The following is a 15,345-nucleotide window of genomic DNA, read 5'->3' on the forward strand; positions in this document are numbered from 1 at the left end:
TTACAGTAAGTATTTATCTTTAAATAGGAATAATTTATTTAATAAGAGTTAATTCGTTAGATGTAAATTATATTTAACTTAGGGGGGTGTTAGTGTTAGGGTTAGACTTAGCTTTAGGGGTTAATACATTTATTAAAGTAGCGGTGAGCTCCGGTCGGCAGATTAGGGGTTAATAATTGAAGTTAGGTGGAGGCGATGTTAGGGAGGGCAGATTAGGGGTTAATACTATTTATTATAGGGTTAGTGATGCGGATTAGGGGTTAATAACTTTATTATAGTAGCGCTCAGGTCCGCTCGGCAGATTAGGGGTTAATAAGTGTAGGCAGGTGGAGGCGACGTTGTGGGGGGCAGATTAGGTGTTAATAAATATAATATAGGGGTCTGCGGTGTTAGGGGCAGCAGATTAGGGGTACATAAGGATAACTTTGTTGGCGGCGCTTTGCGGTCGGCAGATTAGGGGTTAATAAGTGTAGGCAGATGGAGGCGACGTTGAGGGGGGGCAGATTAGGGGTTAATAAATATAATACAGGGGTCGGCGGTGTTAGGGGGAGCAGATTAGGGGTACATAAGTATAACGTAGGTGGGCGGTCCGGCAGATAGGGGTTAAAAAAATTTAATCGAGTGGCGGCGATGTGGGGGGACCTCGGTTTAGGGGTACATAGGTAGTTTATGGGTGTTATGTGTACTTTAGAGTACAGTAGTTAAGAGCTTTATAAACCGGCGTTAGCCCAGAAAGCTCTTAACTACTGACTTTTTTCCTGCGGCTGGAGTTTTGTCGTTAGATGTCTAACGCTCACTTCAGACACGACTCTAAATACCGGAGTTATAAAAATCCCATTGAAAAGATAGGATACGGCAATTTACGTAAGGGGATCTGCGGTATGGAAAAGTCGCGCTGAAAAGTGAGTGTTAGACCCTATTTTTGAGTGACTCCAAAATACCGTCGGTAGCCTAAAAACCAGCGTTAGGAGCCTCTAACGCTGGGTTTTCACGGCTACCGCCAAACTCCAAATCTAGGTCTTAGTACGCAGAACTACCTTATCTGAAAGAAAAATAAGGTAAGGGGATTCACACTGCAACGCCGAGAGTTCTGAGAAAAGGTTTAAATGTAATCTTAAAAGGGACATTAAACACTAAATAAACGCTAGATAGAATGATGCATTCAAACAAAAGATTATTCTGAGGATAACATGTAGATGTATTTTTTTGTAAGTTTCATTAGTTGTTTAAATATTGACAAAATAAGTGTAATGTTTTAGTGTCTATAAACACAATGGGAGCTGCCATGTTGTAACTTAGGTTACCTTATCTGCTGTGGCCAATTAGGGACAGTATAAATAGGTCACTAGAGTGTGCAGCCAACGGCTGTGTGGAACATAACAGTGTTCTGCACTTCTATTTCTAAAAGGAACTGAACAGCTCACAATTACAGAATGTGAATTACAGGAAAAGGGACTAATAAATAATTAAAGTATTTTGCAGACTATTTTTTATATATATGATTTATCATTTATATTACCATCCCAAAGTGTTTAATGTCCCTTTAAGCAAATAAATGCAAAATTAGCTATATGCATAAACAAATAATATGAACAGACCCCCTGTTCCAATATTTCCTGCAATATCTAACCATAGAAGTTATGATTGCAAAGTAATACATCATCATGCTTCTATATTAGCCCATTGTTTAACAATGGGTCTTTTATTCTCATTTCTGGTTTAATTGATTTCTTTCCTGCAATATCAAATAACAGTGGCATTTATAAAGCGTGATAGCCCCCATAAGTTACTGTCTCTAAAACGAACAGAGAGTATCTCAACGCAACAGATTGGGGCTTAGGCTGATAACCGGAGACAAACTCTGCATCTAAACCCGCCACTCGGATCTCAGTCAGAGAGGAACACGGGTCACGTGAGTGCAACAAGAGAGACACAGAAATGGCCCTGCTCCTTTCTTTATTACTAACTACCAGGTAAAACGGATCCCAAATGAATTCCGTCTTTCAGCCTAGGGGATACACTCCTGAAAAACCCATACCATGTACACTCAAGTCAGACACACTTTCACACTGTCTGTTGACCGCAATCAAACTATAACATAAGTGCAAACACCCGTTCTTCAATGCTGCAGAAAGACCCAATCTCAGATGAAACCTGCAAACCAGCCCAGCACTATCAAAAATTAATAATACAGAAATCAACTCTCTAAAACAGTGCTTTCCAAACTGTGTGTCGTGACACATCAGTGTGTCGGCAGCAGTGTGTAGGTGTGTCCCTGCTTCAGCGCAAATTGTTTTGAATTTAATTTTTGTAAACAAATTTTTTGGTTTCCGACTTGCCACCTGTCTGCTACGCATATCACATAGTTGACACGTGATTGATACCTACTGGGTCGCAGATCATCTTAACCTATTGGCGCAGCACAGTAGGAACTGAAACTATTCCCATTGGTGGCTTTGGCGACACATTGGCTCCTGACTGCACGTGTAGTCTCCTTAATCAGCTTGTGACTGCATGTGTAGTCAGTGAGTGGGACAGCAGTGTGTTGCAGCACAGGCAGTAGTCAATCGGACTCACCAAGCTCTGAGGGCGGCCGCTTAAAACGCTGAGCTGAAGTCAGAAGTCAAAGTGGCTTTTTTTTTGCAACTAGTTCCCAGTAGTGCATTGCTGCTTCTGCTCTAAATATATGGATAGAAGTGGAAGCTTAAAGGGACAGTAAAGTCAAAACTAAAGTTTCATGATTCAGATAGGGCATGCAATTTTAAACAACTTTCCAATTTACTTTATCATCAAATTTGCTTTGTTCCTTGGTGGGTATTTTTGAAAAGCTAAACCTATCTAGGCTCAAACTGATTTCTAAACAGTTGAAAACCGCCTCCTAGCTCAGAGCATTTTGAAAGTTTTTCACAGTTAGACTGTGCTAGTTCACATGTGTCATATAGATAACATTGTGCTCACTCCCGTGAAGTTATTTAGGAGTCTTCACTGATTGACTACACTGCATGTCTTCAAAGGCACTTAGATAAGGAGGCTGTCTGCAAAGGCTTAGATACAAGGTAATCACAGAGGTAAAAAGCATATTAATATAACTGTGTTGGGTTATGCAAAAACGGGGAATGGGTAATAAAGGGATTATCTATCTTTTTAAATAAGAAAAATTTTGGTGTAGACTGTCCCTTTTAAACATGCTTGATGATGAAATGCAAGTGTCTTTATCTAACATTCCGTTAAATATTCAGAAACTGTGTTCATCCCATCAATCTATACATCTTAATAAAATAGTAAGTAGCTATTGGTGATATTAAACTTTTTTTTAATTCTTGCACATACATACTGTTACTTGTAAATACATTGTTATTGTATAATTTATGTATGTGTCTGTATCTCTTAAACAAGTTTAACCTCCTTTTTGCTAGTACAACTCAATTACTGGTGTTGCAAAATTATGTAGGGTTCTAAAAGTGTGTCACTAACATGAAAAGTTGTGGAAAGCTCTGCTCGTAAAACGTACAGAGAGTATCTCATATCATATGTCAAATAAAAATTCTAGCCTCACAAAGCTGGTTAACCCCTTCATTACCAACAAAGGGGAACCAGTCTCTTTTCAACCTATCACATGAAGTGCCTGCACACTGCCATCAATAATATCCTACTAGGATATAGTTTGTCCCATTAACCTTTGCAGAAAGTGCATGATCTCACATACTTAGAAGACCCCACAGCACTTACCTGCATCTAGCTGTCCGGCAGGAGGACAGCTTACCCGGTATGAGAGGACACATTCTCCTCACAGAGACCTGTAGAAAAAAAACATAATTTATGCTACCTGATAAATTCCTTTCTTCTGTAGTGTGATCAGTTCCACGGGTCATCATTACTTCTGGGATATTACTCCTCCCACAACAGGAAGTGCAAGAGGATTCACCCAGCAGAGCTGCATATAGCTCCTCCCCTCTACGTCACTCCCAGTCATTCGACCAAGGACCAACGAGAAAGGAAAAGCCAAGGGTGAAGTGGTGACTGGAGTATAAAGTAAAAAATATTTACCTGCCTTAAAAAACAGGGCGGGCCGTGGACTGATCACACTACAGAAGAAAAGGAATTTATCAAGGTAAGCATAAATTATGTTTTCTTCTGTTAAGTGTGATCAGTCCACGGGTCATCATTACTTCTGGGATACCAAATACCAAAGCAAAAGTACACGGATGACGGGAGGGATAGGCAGGCTCTTTATATACAGAAGGAACCACTGCTTGAAGAACCTTTCTCCCAAAAATAGCCTCGCCGATGAAGCAAAAGTGTCAAATTTGTAAAATTTGGAAAAAGTATGAAGCGAAGACCAAGTTGCAGCCTTGCAAATCTGTTCAACAGAGGCCTCATTCTTGAAGGCCCCATGTGGAAGCCACAGCTCTAGTAGAATGAGCTGTAATTCTTTCAGGAGGCTGCTGTCCAGCAGTCTCATAAGCTAAACAGAATTATGCTACGAAGCCAAAAAGAAAGAGAGTAGCGGAAAGCTTTTTGACCTCTCCTCTGCCCAGAGTAAATGACAAACAGAGAAAGACGTTTGTCGAAATTCCTTAGTTGCCTGTAAGTAAAATTTTAGAGCACGGACTACATCCAGGTTGTGCAGTAGACGTTCCTTCTTTGAAGAAGGATTTGGCATAAAGAAGGAACAACAATCTCTTGATTGATATTCCTGTTAGTAACCTACCTTAGGTAAGAACCCAGGTAGTTAGTACGCAGGACTACCTTATCCGAATGAAAAAATCAAATAAGGAGAATCACAATGTAGTGCTGATAATTCAGAGACTCTTCGAGCCGATGAGAAATAGCCATTAAAAATAGAACTTTCCAAGATAACAACTTTTATATCAATGGAATGACTGGGGTTCAAACGGAACGCCCTGTAAAACATTAAGAAACAAGGTTTAAACTCCATGGTGGAGCAACAGTTTTAAACACAGCTTAATCCGGCCAAAGCCTGACAAAAAAGCAGCCTGGACGTCAGGAACTTCTGACAGACGTTTGTGTAACAGAAATGGACAGAGCTGAGATCTGTCCCTTTAAAGAACTAGCAGATAAACCCTTTTCTAAACCTTCTTGTAGAAAAGACAATATCCTAGGAATCCTAACCTTACTCCAAGAGTAACCTTTGGATTCACACCCATATAGGTATTTACGCCATATCTTATGGTAAATCTTTCTGGTAACAGGTTTCCTAGCCTGTCTTAAGGTATCAATAACTGACTCAGAAAACCCAGCGTCTTGATAAAATCAAGCGTTCAATTTCCAAGCAGTCAGCTTCAGAGATGTTAGATTTTGATCGTTTGAAGGGACCCTGTATCAGAAGGTCCCTGTTTCAGAGGGTAGAGACCAAGGTGGACAGGATGACATGTCCACCAGGTCTGCATACCAAGTCCTGCGTGGCCACGCAGAGTGCTATTAGAATCACTGATGCTCTCTCTTGTTTGATACTGGCAATCAATCGAGGAAGCGTAACGGGAAGGGTGGAAACACGTAAGCCATCCTGAAGTCCCAAGGTGCTGTCAGAGAATCTATCAGGACTGCTCCTGGATCCCTGGATCTGGACCCGTAACGAGGAAGCTTGGCGTTCTGTCGAGACGCCATGAGATCTACTCTGGTTTTGCCCAACGTCGAAGTATTTGGGCAAAGACCTCCGGATGAAGTTCCCACTCCCCCGGATGAAAAGTCTGACGACTTAAGAAATCCCGCCTCCCAGTTTCTCCACTCCCGGGATGTGGATTGCTGACAGGTGGCAAGAGTGAGACTCTGCCCAGCGAATTATCTTTGATACTTCATCATAGCTAGGGACGCTTCTTGTCCCCTCACCTGATGGTTGATGTAAGCTACAAGTCGTGATGTTGTCCGACTGAGAACCTGATGAACCCCCGAGTTGTCAACTGGGGCCAAGCCAGGAGGGCATTGAGAACTGCTCTCAATTCCAGAATGTTTATTTGGCAGTGAGACTCTCCTCCTGACTCCATTTGTCCCTGAGCCTTCAGAGAATTCCAGACGGCACCCCAACCTAGAAGGCTTGGCGTCTGTTGTTACAATTGTCCAGTCTGTCTGCTGAATGGCATCCCCCCTGGACAGATGTGGCACGAGAAAGCCCACCATAGAAGAGAATTTTTGGTCTCTTGATCCAGATTCAGAGAAGGGGATACGTCTGAGTAATCCCCATTCCACTGACTTAGCGATGCACAGTTGCAGTGGTCTGAGGTGGTAAGCGTGCAAAGGGTACTATGTCCATTGCCGCTTACCATTAAAAGCCGATTACCCTCCATGCATTGAGCCACTGACGGGTGTTTGAATGGATTGAAGGGTGCGGCAAGCACTTTGAAGTCTTGTTAGCCTGTCCTCTGTCAGGTAAATCTTCATTTCTACAGAAATCTATAAGAGTCCCCAGGAAGGGGAACTCTTGTGAGTGGAACGAGTGAACTTTTCTTTTCGTTCACCTTCCATCCATGTGACCTTAGAAATGCCAGACACTAACTCTGTATGAGACTTGGCAGTTTGAAAAGCTTGAAGCTTGTATCAGAATGTCGTTCTAGGTATGGAGCTACTCGAGATTCCCCGCGGTCTTAGTACCGCCAGAAGAGCACCCAGAACCTTTGTGAAGATTCTTGGAGCTGTAGCCAATCCGAATGGAAGAGCCACAAACAGGTAATGCCTGTCTAGGAAGGCAAACCCTTAGGTTCCGATAATGATCTTTGTGAATCGGTATGTGAAGGTAAGCATCTTTTAAATCTACAGTGGTCATGTACTGACCATCTTGGATCATAGGTAAATTGTCCGAAATAGTCTCCATCTTGAACGATGGAACTCTTAGGAATTTGTTTAGGATCTTTAAGTCCAGGATTGGTCTGAAAATTTCCCTCTTTTTTGGGAACCACAAACAGATTTGAGTAAAACCCCTGTCCCTGTTCCGATCGTGGAACTGGATGGATTACTCCCATTAACAAGAGCTCTTTGTAACGCAGCGTAGAAAACGCCTCTTTCTTTGTCTGGATTGTTGACAATCTTGACAGATGAAATCTCTCTCTTGGAGGAGAGTATTTGAAGTCCAGAAGGTATCCCTGAGATATTATCTCTAGCGCCCAGGGATCCTGAACATCTCTTGCCCAAGCCTGGGCGAAGGAGAGAAAGTCTGCCCCCCAACTAGATCCGATCCCCGGATCGGGGGCCCTCAATTCATGCTGTTTTAGGGGCTAGCAGGCAGGTTTCTAGTCTGCTTGCCCTTGTTCCAGGACTGGTTAGGTTTTCCAGCCTTGTCTGTAGCGGAGCAACAGCTCCTTCCTGTTTTGGTGCAGAGGAAGTTGATGCTGCTCCTGCTTTGAAATTACGAAAGGAACGAAATTAGGGACTGTCTAGTCTTGCTTTGGCTTTGTCCTGAGGCAGGGCATGGCCTTTACCTCCTGTAATGTCAGCGATAATCTCTTTCAACCCGGGCCCGAATAAGGTCTGCCCTTTGAAAGGTATATTAAGCAATTTAGACTTAGAAGTAACATCAGCTGACCAGGATTTTAGCCACAGCGCCCTGCGTGCCTGAATGGCGAATCCTGATTCTTCGCCGTAAGTTTAAGTAACGATGTACTACGGCCTCCGAAATGAATGAATTAGCTAGTTTAAGGACTCTAGCCTGTCCGTAATGTCGTCCAGAGTTGCTGAACCAATGTTCTCTTCCAGAGACTCAATCCAGAATGCCCGGGCTGCAGCCGTGATCGGCGCAATGCATGCAAGGGGTTGCAATATAAAACCTTGTTGAACAAACATTTTCGTAAGGTAACCCTCTAATATTTTTATCCATTGGATCTGAAAAAGCACAGCTATCCTCCACCCGGGATAGTGGTACGCTTAGCTAAGGTAGAAACTGCTCCCTCCACCTTAGGGACCGTTTGCCATAAGTCCCTTGTGGTGGCGTCTATTGGAAACATTTTTCTAAATATCGGAGGGGGTGAGAACGGCACACCGGGTCTATCCCACTCCTTAGTAACAATTTCAGTAAGTCTCTTAGGTATAGGAAAAACCTCAGTACTCGTCGGTACCGCAAAATATTTATCCAACCTACACATTTTCTCTGGTATTGCAACTGTGTTACAATCATTCAGAGCCGCTAACACCTCCCCTAGTAATACACGGAGGTTTTCCAGTTTAAATTTAAAATTTGAAATATCTGAATCCAGTCTGTTTGGATCAGAACTGTCACCCACAGAATGAAGCTCTCCGTCCTCATGTTCTGCCACCTGTGACGCAGTGTCTGACATGGCCCTAATATTATCAGCGCACTCTGTTCTCACCCCAGAGTGATCACGCTTACCTCTTAGCTCTGGTAATTTAGCCAAAACCTCAGTCATAACAGTCAGACCATATCCTGTAATGTGATTTGTAATGGCGCCCAGATGTACTCGGCGCTACATATCACGCACCTCCCTCTGAGCGGGAGATGTAGGTACTGAAACGTGAGGCGAGTTAGTCGGCATAACTCTCCCCTCGTTGTTTGGTGAAATTTGTTCAATTTGTACAGATTGACTTTTATTTAAAAGTAGCATCAATACAGTTAGTACATAAATTTCTATTGGGCTCCACTTTGGCATTGCAACAATGACACAGGTATCATCCTCTGAATTCAGACATGTTTAACACACTAGCAAATAAACTTGTAACTTTGGAAATACAATTCAATTAGAATAATATTAAAACGTACTGTGCCTTTAAGAAGCACAGAAGATCTATGACCAGTTGAAAATTAATAAATTGAAACAGTTATAGCCTCAATCCTTGTAAATAACCCAACTTTAGCAAAGGTTTATCCCATTAGCAAAGATAACAAATTCTGAAAGCAGGAAACAAATTACAGAATAAACGTTTTTTTATCTCCAGTCAAACTATAATTCTCACAGCTCTGCTGAGAGAAAATTACCTCCCTCAAAATAAGTTTTGAAGACCCTGAGCTCTGTAGAGATGAACCGGATCATGCAGGGGAATACAATGAAGTTGCTGACTGAAATATTTGATGCGTAGTGTAAAAGCGCCAAAAAAACGGCCCCTCCCCCTCACACACAGCAGTGAGGGAGAACAGAAACTGTCAGAAAAACAGATTAAGCAACTGCCAAGTGGAAAAAAATAGTGCCCAAACATTTATTCACTCAGTACCCTCCAGTAAAATGAAAACGATTTTACATTCCAGCAAAAACGTTAAACATAATCTCTAGTTATATATAAACAGCTTTATGTATTTCTTACAGTGTAATTCTAGAGAAGTACCATTCCCCAGAATACTGAAGTGTAAAGTATACATACATGACATTATATCGGTATGGCAGGATTTTCTCATCAATTCCATTGGTCAGAAAATAAAAACTGCTACATACCTCTATGCAGATTCATCTGCCCGCTGTCCCCTGATCTGAAGTTTACCTCTCCTCAGATGGCCGAGAAACAGCAACTATGAATCTTAACTTCTCCGGCTAAAATCATAACAAAAACTCTGGTAGATTCTTCTTCAAACTCTGCCAGAGAGATAATAACATCACTCCGGTGCTATTTTAAAATAACAAACTTTTGATTGAAGATATAAAACTAAGTATAATCACCATAGTCCCTCTCACACATCCTATCTAGCTCGTTGGGTGCAAGAGAATGACTGGGAGTGACGTAGAGGGGAGGAGCTATATGCAGCTCTGCTGGGATGAATCCTCTTGCACTTCCTGTTGGGGAGAGTAATATCCCAGAAGTAATGATGACCCGTGGACTGATCACACTTAACAGAAGAAACAAAAATTATGACTTACCAGATAATTTCCTTTTCTTCGATACAGGGAGAGTCCACAGCTGCATTCATTACTTTTGGGAATACATAACCTGGCCACCAGGAGGAGGCAAAGACACCCCAGCCAAAGGCTTAAATACCTCCCCCACCTGCCTCCTCCCCCAGTCATTCTGCCGAGGGAGCAAGGAACAGTAAGAGAAATATCTAGGTGAAAAAGGTGCCAGAAGAAAGCAATTTAAATTTAGGGCCGCCCTCTGGACAGCACGGGTGGGAGCTGTGGACTCTCCCTGTATCGAAGGAATAGGAAATTATCTGGTAAGTTGTTTTCCTTCTAAATACAGGGAGAGTCCACAGCTGCATTCATTACTTTTCGTAAAACAATACCCAAGCTATAGAGGACACTGAATTCTAACGGGGGGTAACAATAAGGCGGCCCAATCTGAGGTTACCACAGCCTGAAACAAATCCCATCTCCCGAAAACTGATTCAACAGAAGTAAAAGACCCCAAAAAGTTAGCAGGACCAAGTAATTGCCCAACAATTAAGACCGTAAGAGCCCACATCAGGGACCACACAAATCACTGGTCCCAAAAGTAACACACAAACCTCTGAGGAGACAAGAGTCCAGCTGACTATGAGATCAGACGAAGAAACACTCCTCCACAAACACGACAAGGAGGAACCAAGACTCCCAACACCGTACACTTACATAGGAAGAACCAAGGAACAAAAAACTATGCTAAAGAGGTCTGAAAGGACCTCGATGTACAAACCCAGAAAAAAAGTGGGAGAAGCCCCTTGCAGAACCCGAAGAAAAAGTCTCATTAGAAAGCAGTCCCAAGAAGGCGAATAACCCGACTGCAAGAGATACTAGGACCTGGAGAGATATTCCAGAAAAAAACAGGTCAATAAATAGACAATTCAAGGATCATCTGCCGCATCAATACCAAGAACCGATGCAATCTTAGACAAGAAGTCTAATGGCTTGAAGGACAAAATCTGAATGCAACTGCCTGACCGCCGGCCTCGTTGTAGCAAAAGGAAATGAACACCAAGGGTTTATGACCCCAGGAATAGAACAGAAACATATATCTATATCTGCTTAGGAGCTCACATATCCGGGCAGAAGCAACAGATGAGCTCACCCATAACTGCACTACTGTTAGACAGCCAGGCTAACCCTTCGGCTAAGAACTAGCCGCCCTAACAAGAATCAGCTAAGAACCCTTTCTCCAGGGCACCCTGGAAGGACCAGAGAGAACCTTAAGAAATATAAAAGCAGAGAGATCAACACCCCCCACCAAAACAGGGGGGGGAAGGCCGTCAATCCAAAAAGTAAAATGAGGGACCAGCGATAAGCTGAGGAAGGAAACTGACACCCTTCTGAAAACCCCCTTTCACGATACATCAAAACACCAAGGGCGCAGACCCTGTCAAACTCCATAATAAGGAGCACCCATAACGGAGAAGACCAACCACAGAAAATGAGTCGTAGCACAAAAAAGGAGCAATCAGGAACACTGATGCCTACCCCTGACATATTGATTAACCCAGAAGAGGTGACATAGTCAAAGCTAACAAGGAAGAATAAACTTACCGAAGGATCCAGAGATCTACTTAAGAATCCTTGACAACGATCCCCTAAGGGCAATACTAGGATAGCCACGAACGCCCAGAGAACCTAGATCGTATCCCACCAAAGGTACAGATCCATCAAAAGGACACACCAAAGGAAAGTCCCTCGACCTCCTGCTGAGCTCTCAGAGTCAGAAAAAGGATCTACTTCAGAAAGAACCCAACTGGAAAAAACTCAGAAGACCAGGTCCTCAGAGTAGAAAGAGTGACCGAAGATTCCTAAGAGAAAACAGAAGGAATCCCAGAAGACTCTCTCCCACTTCCTTGGAAGTGATAAGACAAACTTCCCCAGTAGATCAAAGGAAAGTTTCCCAGAATATGGAAATATATATCGCATACTGGTGACCGGGGTGGACAAACCAGAAATCTATGAAAATCTGGAGATAGATAGCAACATGCCAAGCCGAAAAAATCGGACTGTTAACATTACCCACCCACATTACCAACAAAGGAAAACAGCAGGGCAAGCCTATAGAGCATTTTAGCTTAAAAGGCCTAGGAGACCTCCTGTCTGAAAATCAAACAGATCAAGAACCACCCTGGAGCCTACCCCAAGAACTGCATTCCAAACCAACAAACCAACTGGAAAGTAGAAGAGAGATTTCTTAAAACTCCTAGCAGATGATGGAAAACCAGCACCACCAAAAATGGGAGCAACCAGAACCCAGAAAAACAGGATACTGTATGAAAAAATCCCTAGATCCCAGAATCAGAACGAGGTTACTGAAAACAATACGGTCCTGAAAAAATGGATTTCCTCATGAAAGGAAATGATCCATCCCCTTGATAAGGGAAGAGAAAACTGTATATCAACCCTCAAGAGGAAGAAGAAAAAACAGAGAGCATAGAAAACCAAATAGAACTAGAGAACCCCTATGGAGCACCAAAGGAGTGGAAAATACACCCCCGAGAAAAGGAACCGGGAAAGAGACTCCAAAAAAAAGTCACCCATCATCCCTTCATCAAGAGAGGCAAAAACCTAGTTCCTAAAGAAAACTGCCACAGCAGAATTCAACTCCAAGTCAACAGATTTGCAAAGCAGGGTATTAACTTGTAGGCCACCTGGACCGCATTCGATCCAATATCAGACGCCCAACCAGACGATTTAATCAGGACCAGCTTGACATCCAGGATAGAAGGGCTTCCTCTGGACTGAAAAACAACCTCTTCAGAAGAAGAAAGAAGAGAGGTAACTAGTACCTAAACAGGACCAGCTTGTTAGTCAGGATACAACATATCTGTACAAACCGCAAAAGAACAGAGATTACTATACCCAACCAGGACCAGCCCGATATGAATGATACAGCATATCTGTTCAAGGCTCAGACAGAAAATTCTAAATTTCTAGCAGGGCCAGAAAACTGAGAATAATAAACAGAAAAAAACATATAAGCTCCGAAGCTTAAACATAGTCTCGGACATATCGAGAGAACGTTACCCCGACCAGAGACAACCTTCTCGTTTATTTTATCATTTTTATTTTATTTTTTATAGAACTTCCACCGGAAGATTCCATCAATCGCGACATGAAAATTGCTAATATCAGAATCCCAGAGTGAAAAAATTCCTCCTCAGAAGAGTTTCAACATAATCTCATGCTCAGAAATAAAAGAAAATTAAAAATGTATCCTAACCGGATCAGAAAAGAAAATAGTCAAGCGCACACATGAGATAGCTCAAGGGAAAGTGAAACCAACAGTTCCCGTCATGTGACACAATTTCTCAAGAGCTCCGAACTGGGAAACTAATACAAAAAACTAAGGATAACAATATATCGACGATAAGGAATAGGATCACCATCCCTCCAGTCCTCTAAACAAGCTTGCTTTCTGAATCAGCAGACTGAGATTCAGCTGACGGATCAAAATTAGGATCCTCCAATGTCGCCAAAACCTCTCAGAAGTACACGCAGGCAAGCCATTCTAAATTTAAAAACAAAATTCACATCCGTCGGAATATCCGGGGTCTCCGACCCTAAAGGTGGTACCTCTGAAGCCTCAGAGGACACCGCTACCCCAGAAGACTGATCGGATACCATGCCAGACCTTGGTTAGGAGTACACGGATTAAGCCTTCACTTGCACGTGGCAGGAAGATGCAAATGTGCTAAGGCCATGCGAAACCGTGCAGTAACTAGACTTGTGCACGGCGGAAAAATTTGTTTCGGTTCGGATCGATTAGGATGTTTTTGAATTTCGGTTCGGATCGATTCGAATTCGGAAAAATTTTAATGAATTTGTTTTGGATTCATTCGGATTCTAATAAATTCGTCTGGATTCAGTTCGGTTCAATTCGGAAATTCTGAATTTCTGTATGTGTTAGGTGGGATGTTCTGTGTATTAGAGTAGTATTATGTACTGTATATTAGGTGTAACCCATAGCAGAGTGATATAACCTAATATACTGTACAAAACTAGTGTAATCCATGGCCATCTGAATGTAACAAATAAATCCGAACTAATTCGGATTTATTTGGTAGATTCGGTACTACCATAATTTGGATATTCAAATCGATCCAAATCTCCGAATGTAACAAATTCGTCCGAATTTTGATTCAGAACAAATCGAACCACACATGTCTAGCAGTAACCTCTGGTGGAAAAAGGCCTCCTTCAGGAGAAGGGGTAACGATATGCGGGGCAACCGCCTGTGGAGGAACCGAAGATGATAGGGAACGCACCTCAAGGGATGCCGAATCCTCAAAGGCGGATGGGCTCTGTGTTCTCTAAAGTTACAACATGGGGAGATGAGAACACTCTACTGCGGCATATGGAACATAATTGAGAGGTACTGGGTTATCTGGGCCTGCTCACAATTTACACAGGTATCAAAATCTGAATCAGAGAAAACCCCCTCTAACATATCAGAATCCTCCATAACTCGACTAAGTAGATTATGGTTAAAAAACAACTGACACCTTACGCCCACAATGGCTGGGGCACTCACCACCTCCTATGACCCAGACAGGTAGAGAAAAGGATCCTCTCTGCAGTCTTACGGTCAGGAATACGGAAATGGGAAACAGAAACGTGACCGCACCGGGTCACATGGTGCAACGTGCAGGATTCACTCCCGCTAATAAAAGCACCTCAGTCCATAAAAACTGTGCAGCTCGAAATTAACCTGTGCGTTCAGTAAAGACCTATGAGCCCCAAACGTCACCTACACATAAGCAATCAAAATCACATAACAAACATGATTAAAGCCCCCACTGCTCAATAATCCCCCACCAGAGATATTAACCCTTGATTCCATAAAGTCCCACTGAGTCCCACTGAGACCCTCTGTCTTCTAACGTTACTAGAGTGTAAAAATTTAAACAATCTTAGCGGAATCTATGCCGTGGAACAGTGACACGGTCCTTCAAGTTTGACAGACTGTAGCAGTGCTTCTGACATGGACTTGAGTGCAGAAAAGCAGGCAGCAAAATTTGTCAACGCTGATTGCTTAAGGAGCTGTTAATATGAGTCAGGATGGTTTCGCAGAAAGACTCTCCCTGTATCTCAGGACTCTAACTTTCATCAATGCTCTCACTGAGAGGCTGACAAGACTACTTAAAACTCCAGTACCAACTCGAAGAGTACTACCCTCCATAAGGAACTTCCATAATCTTCCGACACGTCTCTGCCAACCTCCTTTGACGAAAGGCAAAGAATGACTGGGGGATGAGGAAGGTGGTTGAGGTATTTAAGCCTTTGGCTGGGGTGTCTTTGCCTCCTCCTTGGGGCCAGGTTCTGTATTTCCAAAAGTAATTAATGCAGCTGTGGACTCTCCCTGTATTTAGACGGAAAGAAACAACAGAGCAAACCTACTCTGGCTTTCTGAACTTGGGCAGCAAAAAAGTTAGGAAAACGTAGCAAGGCCCACCTTACAAGTTCCTAACTGCTTTAAAGCCACCACTGCCCTACTGAAGAGACTAAC

The 15,345-nt window shown here is 42.7% G+C and overlaps 1 protein-coding gene across 1 annotated transcript in view; it reads right to left on the reverse strand.

Annotated features, from left to right (window-relative positions):
* CCNB1IP1 (cyclin B1 interacting protein 1) overlaps nucleotides 1–15,345 on the reverse strand; it is a 142,471-nt gene that overhangs the window by 88,162 nt on the left and 38,964 nt on the right. The window contains 1 exon segment of the mRNA XM_053699912.1: nucleotides 14,105–14,122. Within this exon segment, the coding sequence (XP_053555887.1) occupies nucleotides 14,105–14,122 (18 nt within the window).

This window comes from Bombina bombina, chromosome 2 (assembly GCF_027579735.1).
Source record: "Bombina bombina isolate aBomBom1 chromosome 2, aBomBom1.pri, whole genome shotgun sequence".
Lineage (NCBI taxonomy): Eukaryota > Metazoa > Chordata > Amphibia > Anura > Bombinatoridae > Bombina > Bombina bombina.